The 17,632-nt window shown below is 46.8% G+C and overlaps 1 protein-coding gene across 2 annotated transcripts in view; it reads right to left on the reverse strand.

The window, feature by feature from the left end:
- Positions 1-7,319: 7,319 nt before the first annotated feature.
- The window catches only part of LOC119386539 (U2 small nuclear ribonucleoprotein auxiliary factor 35 kDa subunit-related protein 2), a 39,330-nt gene continuing 29,017 nt past the window's right edge, over positions 7,320-17,632 (reverse strand). For both annotated transcript variants that reach the window (XM_037653807.2, XM_037653806.2), the window contains exons 9-10: positions 15,967-16,060; positions 7,320-7,802 (exon numbers count right to left, since the gene is read on the reverse strand). In XM_037653807.2, coding sequence (XP_037509735.1) covers positions 7,598-7,802; positions 15,967-16,060 — 299 coding nt within the window. In that variant the 3' untranslated portion in view covers positions 7,320-7,597. The remainder of the gene's footprint in view (positions 7,803-15,966; positions 16,061-17,632) is intronic.

Raw genomic sequence — 17,632 nt, forward strand, 5'->3', positions numbered from 1 at the left:
CTGTGCATACTGTGTATAATCTATGCCAGAAAGTTTACAATCAATATTTACGATACACTTTCAGATTTGTAGTTTGGCGAGGCTCGAAGGAAGTATAATATAGGATGTTCTGCTCGCATTATGCACAAAATTCTCAGTTGCAGAATTTTTCAGCTGCTAAAGTTGCCAATGGGGCTTGTTTGTAGACATTTCCTGATTACTGTGGCTATCGGACACAATTTATAAATGGAACACAAGAAAGGCACACGGCGCCGGGTGTCCTCGTGTGCCTTTCTTGCGTCCGATTTGTTTGCGCTACCATAGTAATCATTTGTTTTATAACAGCATTGCGCGATCGCCAGCCGGCCCGCACGTCAACACCCTTATCACTACATGGAGCTGAAAAATTTACAAAAACAAGTATTTGCCAGATACATTTGTTGGAACTATATTACGCCTTGGTTCATTCAATTTGCCGTTTATTTTCTACGTGCACTGCTTCACGGAGTGGTTTCTCGGCCCTCTCAAGTATTTTCAATATCTTGCTGCAAAACGCTGAAAGATCATCATCATCATCATCACATTTGATATTATTATTATTATTATTATTATTATTATTATTATTATTATTATATTATTATTATTATTATTGTTGTTGTTGTTGTTGTTGTTGTTGTTGTTGTTGTGAGACAACGTTTAGGACGCCCAAGACACTTCTTTATTGTGTCGAGTATGAGCCCCACAATCCAAACCCAAGCTGTGATGAAGCGCATAAACAATGCTCACACTAAGTTTCCCCGCGCGCGCGATCGGCCGGCCCGGCCGCGATTCAGACGGGAACGGTACGGCGAACGAAGGGCTTGAGGCGCGAAACGTGAACTACCTCAGATGCACGGTAGCGATGGTCCGAAGAAACCTCGATGGGAGTGACAAGGTAGTTAACTGGGGATGTTTGTTCACGGACAACGTATGGTCCAAGAAAGTGCGATTGAAACTTGGCACACAATCCGGGAGTACGAACAGGCGTCCAAAGTAGTACTTCATCTCCAGGACGGAAGGTGACGTCGCGATGAAAGCTGTCATAGCGCTGCTTGCGGTCTTGTTGACTGGCCTGTGTGTTGAGGCGAGCACGCTGTCTACATTCATGCAGCCTAACGACGAAATGTTCTGGTGTAGTGGAAGGGGTTTTCGTCGTTACATTGAAGAAAGAGGCGTCGATGGTGAATGTCGGCGCGCGAACGTAGACGAGGTAGAAAGGTGAATATCCGGTAGTCCGTTGGACAGAGGTGTTATGCGCAAACGTCACGAAGGGTAAGATTGTGTCCCAGTTATCGTGGTTTGGTCCGATGTACATTGATATCATGTCTGTTAGAGTCCGATGGAATCGCTCCGTTAAACCATTTGTTTGAGGATGGTAGGCTGATGTCGTCTTATGAACTGTCCCACAAGTGTTAAGCACTTCCTCAAGAATTGTGGACAAAAAGGTCTTCCCGCGATCACTAAGCAGCACGCGAGGTGCACCATGACCCAACACAATGGCTTCCAAAAAGAAGGCGGCCACGTCTGACGCAGAACTAGTGCTTAGGGGGGCGGTCTCTGCGTACCGTGTGAGGTGGTCGACCGCTGTCACAATCCACCGATGACCTGCTGGCGTTACAGGAAGTGGCCCGACTAGGTCTATTCCGATGATGGCAAATGGTGTTTCGGGACATGGGATAGATTGTAACAGGCCAGCAGGAGGTGAAGTTTGTCGTTTCCGGCGTTGACAAAGTGCGCAAGAAGCGACATACTTGGCCACAAAGGTAGAAAGGCCAGGCCAGAAGAAACGGCTCCTAACGCGGTCGCATGTCTTCTGAAACCCCAAGTGGCCAGCGGATGGGACATCGTGCAGTGCTTCGAGAACTTGCGCACGCAGTGAACGGGGAAGTACTGGCACCCACCGATGTCCATCGGTATTGTAAATGTAGCGATGCAGCACGTTGTCTTCCAGCTTGAACCGCCTCAGCTGACGACGTAGTCTGGCATTAGGTGGAGAAGACGTGCCACTGAGGTATCCGATGACGCGGTTACAATAGGGGTCGTCACGTTGACACAAGGCAAACTGAGCGCGGCGGTTAGAAGATAACGACTCAGCAACTGCCAGCGGCGATAACGTGGGTGAAGATGAAGCCTCATGAGCACCTGGAGGGTGCGTGGCCGGAGATGAAAGTGGCAGAGGGCAGCGAGAGAGGGCGTCGGCATCCTGATGCTGTTTGCCTGACTTGTACACAACGTCAAAAGTGTACTTTTGCCAGCGAAGTATCCAGCGACCGAGGCGCCCAGACAAATTTTTGAGTGAGGACAACCAGCATATAAAGCGTGATGGTCGGTAATCACAGTGAAGTGGCGTCCATAAAGGTACGGTCGGAATTTTTGTATGGCCCCAACTACAGCGAGACATTCCTGCTCTGTTATCGAGTAGTTCTGCTCCGCAGGTGTTAGTGAACGACTGGCATAAGTGACAACTCGCTCTTGTGAAGTGTCGTCGCGCTGTAGAAGGACAGCACCGATTCCAGCACAGATTATTATTATTATTATTATTTGGTATCACATATTTCATTTGTCGTTACATTCCTGTAGTCTTCTCAGAATTTCACCCCCCCCCCCCCTGAGAGAAATCCTGGGTGCGCTAATGTTTGGAGGGCGTTGGTTGCTTCGTTAAGTGATTAAACGCACCAACCGTATTGCGCAAGTGCGCCTTATAGATGTATTTGACATACGAACTATACCGCTGAACGAGCAAGCGAATGTAAAAAACTAGCGTGTCACCGTAAACGTTTCCTTCGCGAAACCTCCACTCGCGAATATAAACGTTCACGCGAAATAGCACGTAAACCCAAGCGCGAAATGGCACATATACGTAGGTTCCTAAACGATGAACGCGCCCTGCGACTCGGCTGGGCACGCACGCTTTGCATAGCTACCTTCGCATCGTAAGCGCACCGGCTGATCGTTCAACGTAATAGAACCAGTGAAAGCTACTTGCTCCGAAATAAACCAGCACGCACCAAAAACAGACGGATAGTATAAATTCTAATGTGAGTTTTCGCACTCCGGCTTTGTTTATTCAAAAGAGCTGCGGCGAATCTCTGAAGTTTCGCAATCACATTGTTTATCGTCAGTCCGCGTGCATAATGCTAGCTGCGCACAAACCAATACCGCAAATTCGAACCAGTCGGCGCATCACGAAAACGTAACCACGTACTGTTGAGAAAGAAACAAATACTAAGTAACGACCCCGCACAAGCAGTAATAAAACGTGCGTGAGCGATGGCGACGTACTGTAGTGCGATGCCTGCTGTACAACGGCGTTAGAGCGGGCTTCGAACTTCGCGTACCTCCACGCATGCTTACAGTATCAGATACCCGCAACTTACCTCGCATAGTCGAGTCCAAAATGTCGGCCTGAAGCTCTCCCTCCCGATTATGTGCAACGAAGTCTTTCGTCGCAACTCGTTGCGCTTACCGGACGGTATCCTGAGGAGCTCCTTGCCTTCGCTAGACTTGTTCTGACATCAGAAGGCGCAGCAGCCGCCCATGGCAACCAACAGCGACGTCCACCAAAGTGGTGCGATCGCACCAAAGATCGCACCAAAGTTGGTGCGATCTTGTACGCATTACAAATAAACACGGAGGCGTGGCGTTACATCCAGCCGCACGCGAATGGCCCATGTGAGCCGCGACAGACGTCACGGCCCTGCATTGACCAATCGCGTGCGGTCACCTGCGGCTGCATGTAATGCCACGCCTCCGTGTTTATTTTGGAACGCGTACAAGATCGCACCACTTTCACAGCACAACGCGCACGGTATGAGAAGTGCGTATCCATAAAGCACATGCGCTCTGCACCAGCCAGTCCACGCTTCACGAGCAAAGATCGTAGCCGAGAGCGACTGTAAACAAATGAACGCTGCCCGCGGTCCCACGTGACGGCTGCAGTTGGCCAATGCCGACGCGGCGTCAGCCTCGGAGATGGCGGAGGAGGGAGAAAAGTGAGGAAGCGCGCTTCTAAGCACGTATGTCGCTACTTTACGAAGTTTCAGGGGCTTTAGGACCCGTCAGAGTTACTGTAGCACAAATACAAGGCCCGTGGGCTTTCTCTGCAGCGGAAGCCGCGTCAATGCGGCGAACGCCTGCTACGCGCCTGATATTTTGGCCGCTATTAGTCAAAATTGCGGGAATTTGGGCAATATTTAATACTACGTCACTGCAACATAATACTGCAGCGACTATATCACTCGGAGAACGCGTTTGTCTGTTGTGAAACTGGGATTTTGTATATTTCCTTTCAGCTGGTTCGTCACCTCAATGGTCCACACTTACGCGGCTGTTTGAGGAACGCATTCCGCGCGCACTTCATCGTGACAGAAGGCGCTTACTTTACTTTCGTGTGGAATGAAGAACGTAAACTTCCTGCAGGAGAGCATAAACTGGAGATAACCAGAAGAACATAGCAGATATGCACGTAGTAAATGGCTAGCTCAAGCTAACGCGTTTGCACCCTTCATATCCTATCTTTTATTTCGTGTGTTTGATTTGTTTTACAAGGCTGCCTCCCGCGCTCTGCTGTTTCAAGCCTTTTCATGCGAAGCCGAATGTGTCCGTCGGTGTGGCCGCGGTATTAAAAGTAAAAAATTACTCGCGTAACTCGTGTCTCGTTCACAATGGTATACAAGAAAATTGGCACGGAGGGGCACGAATGTATGCCTATCGGTCATGGCATCACTAACTTGACACGCTTGCCATTTGCGTAACGACTAAAAAATAATAAGATGCGTGTGGCGCGCAAACCCACTTTCTGTAGCCAGAAATAATTCTGTCGATGTGTGGTCTCCGTCAGGTGATAAAAACGTGGTGGTCACCAATATCGATGTCAACATGTAAGACTTACCCATACATTTTGATGAATTGACGGCGTAAAATGTGCCATAAAATTAGACGAAAAGAAAAACACGGTCCCTTATGCATTCGCAAAAGCGGGACATTGCGGTCGGGTGCCCTGTTGACACACACTCAATTGCCGCAGAAACAATTGTACTTTATGTAACTACTCATCCACATCTCTAAGGTCTCTGAAGGGGTCACTTTCAATCGGACGTTAACTCTATTTGTTTTTGGGAAGTTCGAATAGTGAAATTCCAGTGCGAATTGAATCAAATAGCAAACACTATTAGAAAAATCTTCGAAATTTTGAATATTCGCACACCCCTAGTTGTTTTTTTTTTTTGTTCTTTCCTTGAACGTGTTCATTTTGCGAGTTTTTACGCACCCACCAACATTCTCAAACTCTATCACCGGAACTAGGCCACGGTGATGCCGCTTGACACATGATTTTTTGTATTCTGTTGTTTCCCCAGCCCCAACAACGCTTAAATATGGATAAGCTCCATTCTGCACCGCATTATAAAAGTTAAGTAGACTTCAAGCGCCCTGTGTGGAAACTCAGCGCAAAAAACCACAGCGCGTAGCAGAATAGGTATATAATATCGACTAGATGTTTCGGAGCCAGCTGTGGTCACTCATGCGTCGGTCTTATAGTTTCTATCTACAGGGATCGCTGAAGGACACTATCAAACGTTCCCGCGAGATGCGTGCGTTGCTTCAAGCCTTCACCATACGAAGTGAAAACAGTTTCAAATAACTCATCCTGAACTTCAGACATGTTCACAGTTCTCGGCGGTTAGCGTTCGCCCGGTTCAGAGACTTTACAAAAAGATGTGGATGAGGAGTTACATAAAATTAAATTGTTTCTGCGGCAATTGAGTGCGTGTCAACAGGGCACCCGACCGCAATTTCCCGCTTGTTCCTCACGACCTCGATATAGCGTCCACCACAATTTTCTGCTGAAGCGCCGTAGTACTTAAACAGCGTGTCTGGTCATCTCTTGAATAAATATAAAGAGATGACCAGTCGGGTAAAGCAAGCCTCTTTTGTTTCGCAGACGCATGTAATCAGCTGCCTCTGAGCTGAGAATCACGTTTGTTTTCAGGGCGATCGCTTGTTACATGAAGTGAGGCATACACGATGTTGCACTATCATCGTTTACTTTGGTTTGTCCTGTTTTTTTGAAGGCTAAAGCCCTAGATGCCTCATCAAACACAAAAGTGGACCGTCGTGGTCCCGCGTCGCCAACACGAGTAATGCGCGAAATCAACTTTATCACAATAAGCTTTGTATTGATAGCGCTAAATACATATCTCACCCAGAAACTAGGCCCTCACGGCATAAGCACCCCCAATTCCTTCAGGAATACCAGTTTCAAAACTGACTGCTTTAAATTTTCCTTTTTTCCGCATGCTATTAGGGTATGGAATAGTCTGCCCTCATATATAACTGCTTGTACCAATGAAAACACCTTTCTGTCACTCCTTGAGGACCACCTAAACACACGCCAGACATGAACTGTTTGTACAGTAGTAATTCATATCTGTGTGTTGCTAATACTGCTTCCGGCAACAACTTATTTACTTTACATGCAAGTGGACCGTACATGTCAAATATTATATGTTACTTTACATGTGTATTCCACGTATACACTCCATATATCTTTTTTTTTTCTTTTTGCTTGCTTTTTGTCCATGACTGCGTTCTTTGTAGCTCCTGTATTTTTGCATTCGTTAACTTGAAATATATGTTTGTTCTCATGCAACTTCTTTGTAATTAACCACATTATGACTTGTTAAAAGTACTCTTTTGAATATCTTTACTGTATGTATGCCCTTTCTGCAAAAATCCCCGCTGGGATTGGCAGTATGTCTGAAATAAATATATAGTGAACTAGATGTCATGACATGAATGACTTCATTTTCCTCAAAGAGAAAGAAGGCGATGTATGCAGCTCTCTGCTGGCTGCTTCGGATTACATCGATTCCCAGTGCGTGGGATCTGCTGTTTTTTTTGTTTTTTTTTTGTCAATTTACGGTCACCCTAAAAAAATTATGACAATTCTTTTCTGCAATAGAATCTTCTGAAGAATTTAAATAGGCAATTAAAAACAACGACCCTGGAGGGTCGCATATGGCAAAAAAATTCGACCCTCAAAGGGTTAAAAACAACAAGGAGGTGGGATTTATCCTTGTATGTAATAAAATGCACTGCATGCAAAAATGTGGCACGGTCCCTCATGCATTCACGCAAGTTGTCGAAGGCATGAGCCATGTGATGTGGTTATTTTACCGCGCACTTTATGTCGATGTTCCAACGTTCACTAATTATCACCTGTCACAAAAGTAACTATCACTAATCAACTTAGCACTCACGTAATTCATTTTAAACATAGAAAAAAGAAGCACAGGTCTCACCATTTGGTAGTTTATTTCACTGCTGTCTGACAATAGCTTTCAGGGAACATTTCAGTAGTATATACAGACCCCATCCGACTTCACCTGACAGAAAAGACATTTCTAGGGCAACTTAAATAGTGGCTTGCATCAGAAACTCCGAATAAGTCTGAAGGCAGACAAAGTGAGCTGTTTGAACACAAATCTCCAGGACTCTTCAGAGCAGAACCAAGAATGCACTTAATGTGCAATGACGAATGTACCTTTCGCGCTTCTGGCTGAAATCCCTAACAAAGCTTTCACCTTGAAGAGTGTGTGGGTGATTTTTTTGACCTGCTTCTGGACCTGGAACGAGATTTGTGGCGACGCCGTTTTTTTCTAGTCTTTGATCTTGACCTTGATCTCGAGGAACGTGACCTCTTATGCGATCTGTGTGGCGACCTGGATCGTTTTGCCTTCTTGGCTCCTGGGCTGTGGGAACGTTGACGCTGTGGTGGTGGGGACCTGTAACACGAAAAGCTTTCTTCTGAGCTAGTTCACAGTTTAGGCAGCCAATCATGTTTCTAGCACTGCAAGAAGTGATAAATGACAGAGTCGGTTGAGCAAAAAAGTGAGAAAGTGCAGTACTCGGCACTGATTCATGATGAGTAGAATTACTGTGTAATAGTACTATTAAATATGACAGGATTTACCAAACAAGCATAATGGTGTGCAATCTCTGTGTTATGTCTCTTGTCTGGTGCACCCTATTGTGGCTAGATTTACTCAGTTCTGCTCAGCACATTACGAGATAAGAAGCACTTGAGTGTAGTATGCATATTATGTAAAATCCAGCCGTTCTCCCCCTTTGTTTTGCTTTTCACACCAATAATATCCCGATGCCAATCTCGCTCTGGGAACTTGTAGGCTACAACCACACATTTAAAGGTGTGTACAATGTTGACCTAATCGAAGCAGCTACAAATTAAATTACAAACCAAACAAAGAGAACACAAGTCCAGGGCAGTATCTGTCTTTAACAGAATTTCATACAACCATAAAGGAGAACACAAGTCCAGAGTAACACTTTTCTTTAAGAGAATTTCATCCAGCCAGTCTTAAGAAATAATTGCAATGCAGTCACCACAGCATGTACCCACAGTTCTTTTGCGATGCCCGACTCAATCACTAAGCACACTGTTGTGTCCAACCATCCTTTCAACCATTCCATCTTGCACAGTTCTTGGTACCATCAACTATCATAACAACCAGTGCTTGGCAAGGTATTGGTCGATTCCTCAGCTTATGTACAGAACAGATCACTTCTAACATAACTGCTTAGTGTAGGGCCAGCTATAATGCAGTTTTTAATGACTCCCATTTACCCTTCCACAGAACTCCGTGTAACCCCTGTGTGGTCCCTCGAAATGGAAGACCAGGTATAAGGAACCCAAGCTCAAGTTTGCGGGGCGACGACAGCGCCGCGCTGTGGCTCTGGCGGAAAGCTCTGGAGCTACCGGGGGCAAGCGCGGCCGACTCAGCCTGTTTGTCGGCAGCAGGAACACATGCGCGTGCGTTCCTCAGTCGGTGCGGGGAACTGGGGCACCGTGCCGACAGCTTGGCATGCTGAAACGAGAGGCTTGCTGTGCAAAGCTGCATTTCCGTGTTGGCAGAAGCGACCCCCGTGGAAGCAAGGTCCGAAGTATTGCTGTGTCTTGGGCTGCCACAACAGTGGGGACAACACCAAAACACCCTTCCAAGGGCAAAGCGATGATGCAACACCATGAAGATAATCACCGATGGGGCAGACAGGATGGGCGAAGAATGGGCGGTCAGGATAACTGCATAGGCAAGGAACTCTTAAGTTGTGGCTCATGCAATGCCACTGCTGCCAGTGCAGAGCAGTCGTTCGGGCCGGATAATTTACAGGGCTCGCAGTCAGGGCAGTGACCTGCAGTGGCAAAATTGTTGAATGCCAGCAACACGCCACGGTGTAACCACGCAGTCGCAGCTTCACCACATGTGGGTGATCTAGCCCCTTCCAAGAGCAATGCGATGATGCAACACCACGAAGATAATCACCGATAGGGCAGACAGGATGGGCGAAGAATGGACGGTCAGGATAACTGCATAAACAGGAAACTGGTTCATGCAATGCCACTGCTGCCGGTGCAGAGCAGTCGTTGAGGCCGGCTAATTTATAGGGCTTGCAGTCAGGGCAGTGACCTGCAGTGGTGAAATCGGTGAGTGCCAGCAGCACGCCACGATGTGACCACGCAGTCGCAGCTTCACCACATGTGGATGATCTAGCCCCTTCCAAGAGCAATGTGATGATGCAACACCACGAAGATAATCATCGATAGGGCAGACGGGATGGGCGAAGAATGGGCGGTCAGGATAACTGCATAAACAGAGAACTCTGTTAAAGTTGTGGCTAATGCAATGCCACTGCTGCCAAGTGAACTGCTCTGGCGATTGTGGACAGCTTCGTGAAATCATAGTGGTCGGTTGTTCTCCCTCTCATGCCTCTCCGGCAGTAGCGCACCCAGGAATTCTCTCAGGGGGGGGTTGAAATTCTGAGAAGCCTACAGGAGTGTGGGATGGGGGGGGGGTTGCGGGCACATTGCATAATACGCCATTTCGTTGCTTAGGCTGGAGGATTGCAACGACAAAGAAAATATGAGATACCAAATAGTAATAACAATACTACTACTACTGCTAATAATAATAATAATAATAATAATAATAATAATATCAAATGTGATGATGATGATGATCTTTCAGCATTTTACAGCAAGATCTTGAAAAACTTGAGAGGGCCAAGAAACTGTTCAGTGAAGCAGCGCACGGAGAAAATAAATGGCAAATTGAATAAACCAACGCGTAATATAGTTCCAACAAAGATGCCTGGCAAATACTTATTTTTGCTAGTTCTTCAGCTCCAGGTAGTGATAAGGGTGCTGACGTGCCGGCCTGCTGGCGGTCGCGCATTGCTGTTAAAAAAATTATTACTATGTTAGCGCAAACAAATGGGACGCAAGAAAGGCACACGAGGACACCCAGCGCCGTGTGCCTTTCTTGTGTCCCATTTATTGTGTCTTGTGCCTGATTACCACAGTAATCAGGAAATGTCATACAAACAAGCCCCATTGGCAACTTTAGCAGTTAAAGAACTCTGCAACTGAGAATTTTGTGCACAATGTGAGCAGAACATCCTATATTATACTTCCTTCAGGCTTCGCCAAACTACAAATCTGGAAGTACATCGTAAATATTTGCTATAAGCTTTGTGACATTGATTATAAACATTATATACGTACAGCTCAATGCAGCACACGTACAGTACAATTCTCAGCTCACGGATAAACTGCACTGTAGCCACGCTTACCGATTTGCCATGTCATTCGGGTGCACAGGTTCGGCGACTGAAGTATCCTCGGTGATAAGTGACTGATCGATTGACGCATCTGAAGGCGATAAGTGCTGAGTCATCACTTCCTTTTGGCCGCAATCGGGCATTCCGGTGCTGTCGCTGCATCTCTTGAATCTGAACACGGAATCTTTTTCGGGAAGTAGTTGAGGATCGTGTTCGACTGGCGCTTCAGCGAAATCCCTGTGATGTGGTAGCTCATTCGACGCAGATTCGCGCAGCAGACACAGAAGCAAGTACTAGCGAGCGAACTGAACGTGTGCATGGGGGCACATCAAACTTCGTAGCTTCCGTCCGATGTAGAACATACAAAAAAGAAGTGGTGAAAAGAGAGAGAGCGAGAGTTGTCTGAAAAAAAGAGAAAGAAAACGTGGCACCCCAATATAACTCTCGCACTTTCCAAAGCCCTTTTTTCTTGTCACGCGTCCTTGAAAACACTTACTCATTCTGCCCCGTCGTCTTACTCCTCCCATCTTCGCAACGTATGGATTTTCGCATAGCATTCGTGCTTGCTTGGTGTCCCTGCGTGCGCGCGGTACTGCGGCATGGCTGTCGACGCACACACTAGTTGCGCCAAGGCTTGCTCATAAATGCAGGAACCACAGTGTATGTGCTTAAACGAATATCGCCATGTGCTCGAGCTGTACGGCCTCCCGGGTTTGCTGTCGCTTTGACGAACGAGCCGCGTACGAGGTCGCCTTTCTTCTCGCCGCTCCAATACGGCTCGTCCGTCCTCTGTCAACAAAGTTAAAAAAAAAAGTGCGCGGCCACCCCGCTGGCGACACCATTTGCCTGTAGAAAACGCAAGCCCCGAAAAAAACAAAAAACACTCTTTTCGAAGCGCCGCCGACGCCCTCTTATCTTTGGAACTTTGAGTGAACGTTTTTCCCTACTTTTCGGAATACATACGGTTCCTTCTTGAGCGGTCGAGGGAGGGATGAACAGGGCTTCTTTTCTTGTTTGGTGGGTATGAAAGGGTGAGGCAGGCGGCGGCAGTGCTCTTCGGTCGAAGAACAGAGGAGTGCGAGGGATTGACCGGTGGGAATGAGTTGAAGAGTAAAAAGTGGTGGGGAGCACCTTTGCCGTGTGGATGTGTCGAGGTGCACTGTTAGATGAGAGACAGGGAAAGGGGGATACTTGGAGTGCCGGACTGTGAGGCTGTACGCGTACATCTTTTTTCCTTTTCTTTTTCTTGCGCTTTGCTCGGGGAAAAGCGAAGTCCTGCCAGCATTCATTTCCGGTAATTGGCTTCAGCTGCGATGGATTGGGGACGTCTTTTCCGTCTCTCTCAGTTCCGTTGATGCAGCTCGCGTCGCAGCCAGTACAATCAGTTTTGTTGAAGATGGCTTGGGTACGCTCTTCCGGTGGCCGGTTTTTGGGAGAAGGCATAGAACGCACTATTGTGTTCGTAATGCTGCAAACATTTTCACGAACCGCCGGTCCCCATCGTCGGCTATGGGCCACGCGCTCGGAGGAGTGGGGTGTCAACAAGACCGTTTTTTTTCCTTCTTTTTTCGGCAGCCTAGTACGCCGGCGGCTTTTCGAACATGTGGTTTCGCTTTGAAGTCGCGCGCGCCACCGTTAGCGGTTTCGAACTGGCTTCGGTCAGGTCTTTATCCCTCCCATTTCGCACTGCACGTGTGCATGGCACAAAGGCGGCAAAGCGCAAGAGCCGACGGGCCATTCGCGTTCTTACTGTCACGTTACTCAGCCGGCCGCGGAAACGGGCGATGGTTTTGCTGGCGCCACGGATAGCGGAGATATGTATTTCTGTCGTGATGTTGATTGGGGGACACCTGTTACTGGATTTTTCAGCTTGCGTCGTTGTGTTTTTGGAAGCGAAATGCTTCCTGAATAAAAGATTTTGGGTAGCCGTTCCTGGCGCGTTTCCTGAATATATCGCGTTTTTCCTGTTTTTTTTCTAAAGTTGTGTGCTGCAGTGCGTTCCGGCTCTTCTTTACTACTGATGTATTGCGGATTTTTGTGGGGTTCTAAAGTGAACTGAAAATATCGACTTGTGTAGGTGTGTTTGCACAGTTTCATTTGCAAGTTACAAGGGCATCTAAAAACGACAGGGAGTCTTCTGTTTCAAGGGTGAACTGAATACTCGTTGGATAAATTTAGATGAGAGAATAATTGTGACTTATGACCTCTTGACACTCGAATGACAGTCGTTGAGACGTATCTGTGAAAGATTTTTGACTGCGGCTGCAATGAATTAAGAGCTTGTTCCTCGATGTGTTTCATTGTTATATTTGCTATGGCGACAGACATGGGCACAGGTTTCCAAATAGTGAAACTTTTATGAGAAAGTTTGCATATTTAGCAAAATTAATGCATTGTGATAAGGCAGCAAAAGAAGATTCGCACCATATGTCTCTGGAAGGGCCCAAGTGCTTCAAATGCTTTTCTCCTTTTTTTTTCGTTTTGGAGGATCGATAGTTACCTTGGTTCGGTCCTGCCAATTAGAATTACGTTAGAGCTCGTCTGCACGTAAAAAGTGGCGCTAATTGGTAACACCGTGAATATAAAGGGCATTTTAGCGGTGACACGTGGCTATATACTTTAGAGCTTGCCGTTGAATGAGTGCCTTCATTTTCATTTTGTGTTTTGTCACGGCCGCTAGATGAAAAAGCTTCATCCAGAGGGCGTGGTTTTGTAGAGCCCATCTATATGATGAAAAAAGAATGTTTGTCGGGAAGGAGAGCGTACATTATTGACTATTTAAAGGAAAACAAAGGTGCTCCGTGACGGACACAATTCGTGTTCACTATAATATCAAGCATTTAAGAAAAAGTAACGAGAATGCCACCGGCATCGCAACAGGAAATGTTCATCACGCTTAAGCGAGTTTTGTTTCCATAGCGAGTAAGGCATTGAATGTACATGAAAGCGCTTGTTATTTCTATAAAATGAGTTTTATGACGTAGAATTTGAAAGAAGTTGCACATTCAAGACAAAACCAGCATATATTCATTGCGCAATTTCGTCATCGCGCCATTAGTGCCAATAAATCAAGCCATGTGACACCGACAATTTAATGGTATTTAGGCACTTGATATCTTAATCTCTAATTACATTAGAAGCGTCCCAGTGAACCAGGTATAATTTGCATGTGCGCAGGTAAGTGCATTAGATTTGCCCGTGTGAACCGGATAATAACGTTACAAACGGTAAACAACACTGCGAACTCTTGTTCTGGACAAACATGTATGTAGCACTGCGTACACAGCTGGATGAGCTGCTATACGTAATATTTTCATGTCACATGCACTCTGCACCGACGTCTGTGGTCAAGTCACGCGGCGCATTGTCATTGTACACAGCCCCTTTTAGACTTCCCCCGAGAATCAAACAATAAAAAAAAACAATAGCTTGTTTTGAAGATTCCGAAATATCTCCTTGCTCTATTGCAATAATCAGAGGGGGCAAGAAAAGAAGAGGGGTCAAACTGACGACCCGTGAAAGCATCTTTTCTTTCGTCCAAAGCCGCTTCACTGGAAGTGAACGCAGAGCCACAGAGCACGCGGTTTGCGCTCTTTCAGTTTAGGAGTAGATGGGTGAATACCACGTATTTCTGGAGTAAATGAGAGAAAATCGACCTCAGACCACCTCTTGAATTGAAATAACAACGTCTGAAAGGCCCGTGAACGTGTACGCTGGATTCTCGGCGACAATGACCGTGAAGCAGTTACGGGGGGGGGGGGGTCAGGTCGGCCTCAGGGGGGGGTTACAACCCCCAAAACCCCCCCCCGTCGGTGCGCCACTGCTCTCCGGCCAGCTTAGCGAAAGCAAACATCACAACATTTGCAGCCTCATTTAGCGATGGGCTTCATGTTCAGCCAGTGTACTTGAGCTATTGCACCTATAGTTACCTAATGCAAGGGCTCAAACACCAAGCAGCGGTGTGCAAACAGACGACAAGAATGAGCTCCCTGCGTATGCTGCTCCGGCGCAGTAGTTTGGTCGCTGTTCTGTAGGTAGCGCTGTCACAATGGCCTCCGCCACACTTCTGCGTGACACTGTGACGGTGCAGAAAGAAGCCAAGTTTCCCCTTTCTCCATGGGCTTGCACAAGACCCATGACCACATCAATACTACCCACAATAATTGCCAAATGGGATGGCTGTTGTGCGTCAGCAAGACAAACGCTCGACACTGCCTCCTGCCAATTTACTACGATTCCTCGCTCGCCCATTTGCACCGTGGCAGTTTGTTAGAATTTATATGGCCCCTCGCTTGGCACCTTCCAGGCACTGTGAGATCTTCACTCTCGTCGGCTATTCAACAAGAAACACCGAGAGTGAGCCTCTTCGATCAAGTGTCGCTTCGGAGGATGCCGATTTTTTCTTACACTCTGTTGTCATGTGGCTCAATTCTGCCCAGCACCAGAGAAATCTTACAGGGATTTTTTGTCACCATTAAAGAGCAGCCTGCATCCAGTGGAACCTACCCGCATTGGTCCCACAGTTTATCTCAAATCTTCTTCACTAAGAATAGCTGCCTAGAAGACCATGCAATACACAGTGTCACTACTCAATATATGAAGAAGGCTAGACAAACATACTGTGTGAAGGACCACCATTAAACTTAGCCCCATCGCCATTTTGTGATGAGGATGGCAATGATTCTGATTGTGAGCTGTTGCCAACACTACAAAGGTTGTTTCCTATCTTATTGCACTGTGGAGCAAAATTTTCTGACCAATAAAATATAACAGCAACGTGTGCATAAGAGTCAGACAAATCCAGTGATCATTCAATGCGAGTTGCTGTACTTGCCAAAACGCTTTCTAAGGCAGGTCGAAAATATGCTAGTGTTCACATGAGAGTTTTGATGTCTCTGACATGGTGTCTCTTCAAAAAGTGTCATAGAAATCTGCATTTGAGTTTAGTGCACTCACTCTCACCAGTCAAGTTTATCTTATGAAGCAAGGGCCAGCATTGAAGATAACAAAAGCTTCTGTCCCATAGAAATCAGTGTGTGCTAGCCAGGACCTTCATTTAGGATTGTATTGTTGCAATATCAAATTACCCGGAGTCGAATTATTGAGGCTCTACTGTCTCAGCTTCTAATAGTTTCCCTTTACCACCATTACGTTGTGTGTGCATTGTGGACAGGCCTTTAAATAGTATGTTCAGCTTTCTTTGCTTGGTCTGCTGCAAAATCCTTCCAAAAGAAAAAGGGTACACAGGGAGCTTACACATGAGTGACAACCAACCAGCTGAATGTTTTTCGTGAAACTGCGTGTACAACTCACCTGCTCTCATGCCAGCATTCATCTGTTGGGTTGCGGAAAACATGCAAGAAATTGCATCCACGACCCTTGGGACAGGCACGGCGGAAGAACAAGCCTGTAACCAGTCAGAAGGCACATGGCTTAGTAGTTACATGACCCCAGATGCACTGCACTGCACACCTTTCAGGGTTTAGAGCATGCAGCGTCGCGGCAGATGCACCAAAAGAAGAGGAAAGCAGCGTGGCTCGAGGTGCACGAGCCATGAGGTACGATAAGAATGCTCTGGCTCTTGGCCTTTCTGGACACGTCAACCACAACCGCTTCGGTCTCTCGCTTCGCCCGCGTCTCGATAAAGTAGCGATGACGGTACGGCCTCATCTGCCGCCGTCACGTCTCCCTGCTCTACAAGCATTTCAAGTGCTCGCAGCACAAACAACATAGCAAGTACAGTAATCCCTCGTTATCACGAAATCGTTTCACTCGAAATATCACTTTATTTGACGAAATTTATTCCAGTCCGGACACAAACTCATGCATATTAAGCTGCATTACTCAAAACGCATGAAGAGCTTGACCTGCATAGAACGAAGTGGCAAGCGGAGGTGTTGCCGAGCAGCATCCAGTGTCAAATAATGCTGCCAAAGAACTAGACTCATGCAGGCAGAGAACAGGCCATAAAAGTACCAAACCCACAACCGATGACTGCCTAGTAACGGGTACCAAGCGAGTGCCGAGTGCTCCCAGCTATTTACTGCGGAGCAAACAGGAGCTGTCAAATTCCATGGTGCAGTGCACCAGAACCGTTAATCTCAGTCGCAATTGCATCGCCGGTGTCCCCCATGGTCGCCCCAGCAACAGATGCGGGTATAATTGACACTGTTGGTGGCCCCGACGAGGACGAAGAGCTTACGGATGAAGAGCAACATGAAGTGCCAACTATGGTGCAGATGCGGAAGTACGCACACCTGCTGCGAAATACACTTGCATGCATGGAGGGTGACCACAGCCTCGTGCAATGCTTGATCAAATTGGAGCAAGGGTTGCTCACACCCGGCAAAAACCTGAAACAGCTAAAGCTCGCTGCCATTTTTGCACCTAGGTAAGGTTTTGCTTCACTGAATACGTTGTGTTTTGACTTCCTCGCAGTTGTGGCAAATTAAAGCTCGACTGCTCTAGCTTTTCTCGAGTGGTCGCTTATATCGAAATACCGCTCATAAGGAATTCTTTCACCATCCCACTGACTTCCATTTAACCATTGGTATACATATGCTCTTTCTTTTTCTTGTAGTCTTGCCCATATCACTGCAATCAAATGGTACTCTTTCTATGCGAAGCACAGCTGTGCCAAGTGTTGGCTAGGTATTGTGCGTTTCTGGTCTACATTCTACAGACAAACAAAAAGCTTAAACAGGTCTGCTGTTACAACTTTTGGCGTTCATTCACATCAGCACGCAAGAGGGCTGTTGTTTCACATGCCAGAAAAAGTAACTGCAGAGCAGGGTGCAAGTCTGTGGAGTTTCTGGTTAAGGCAGTGACAGCTGTCACATGTACTGCCAACCAACAAGATTTTAATGGCCGTAAAAGTGGAGATACCTTTCAAAGGCAGCAGTGCCTGGGCATAGAAGTTATGAAGAGGGCTGGCTTGTCGATGACCCTAGTTACGATGAAAATTCAGTACAGCAACTTC

The sequence above is a fragment of the Rhipicephalus sanguineus genome, chromosome 3 (genome assembly GCF_013339695.2).
Source record: "Rhipicephalus sanguineus isolate Rsan-2018 chromosome 3, BIME_Rsan_1.4, whole genome shotgun sequence".
In the NCBI taxonomy this organism is placed as follows: Eukaryota; Metazoa; Arthropoda; class Arachnida; order Ixodida; family Ixodidae; genus Rhipicephalus; species Rhipicephalus sanguineus.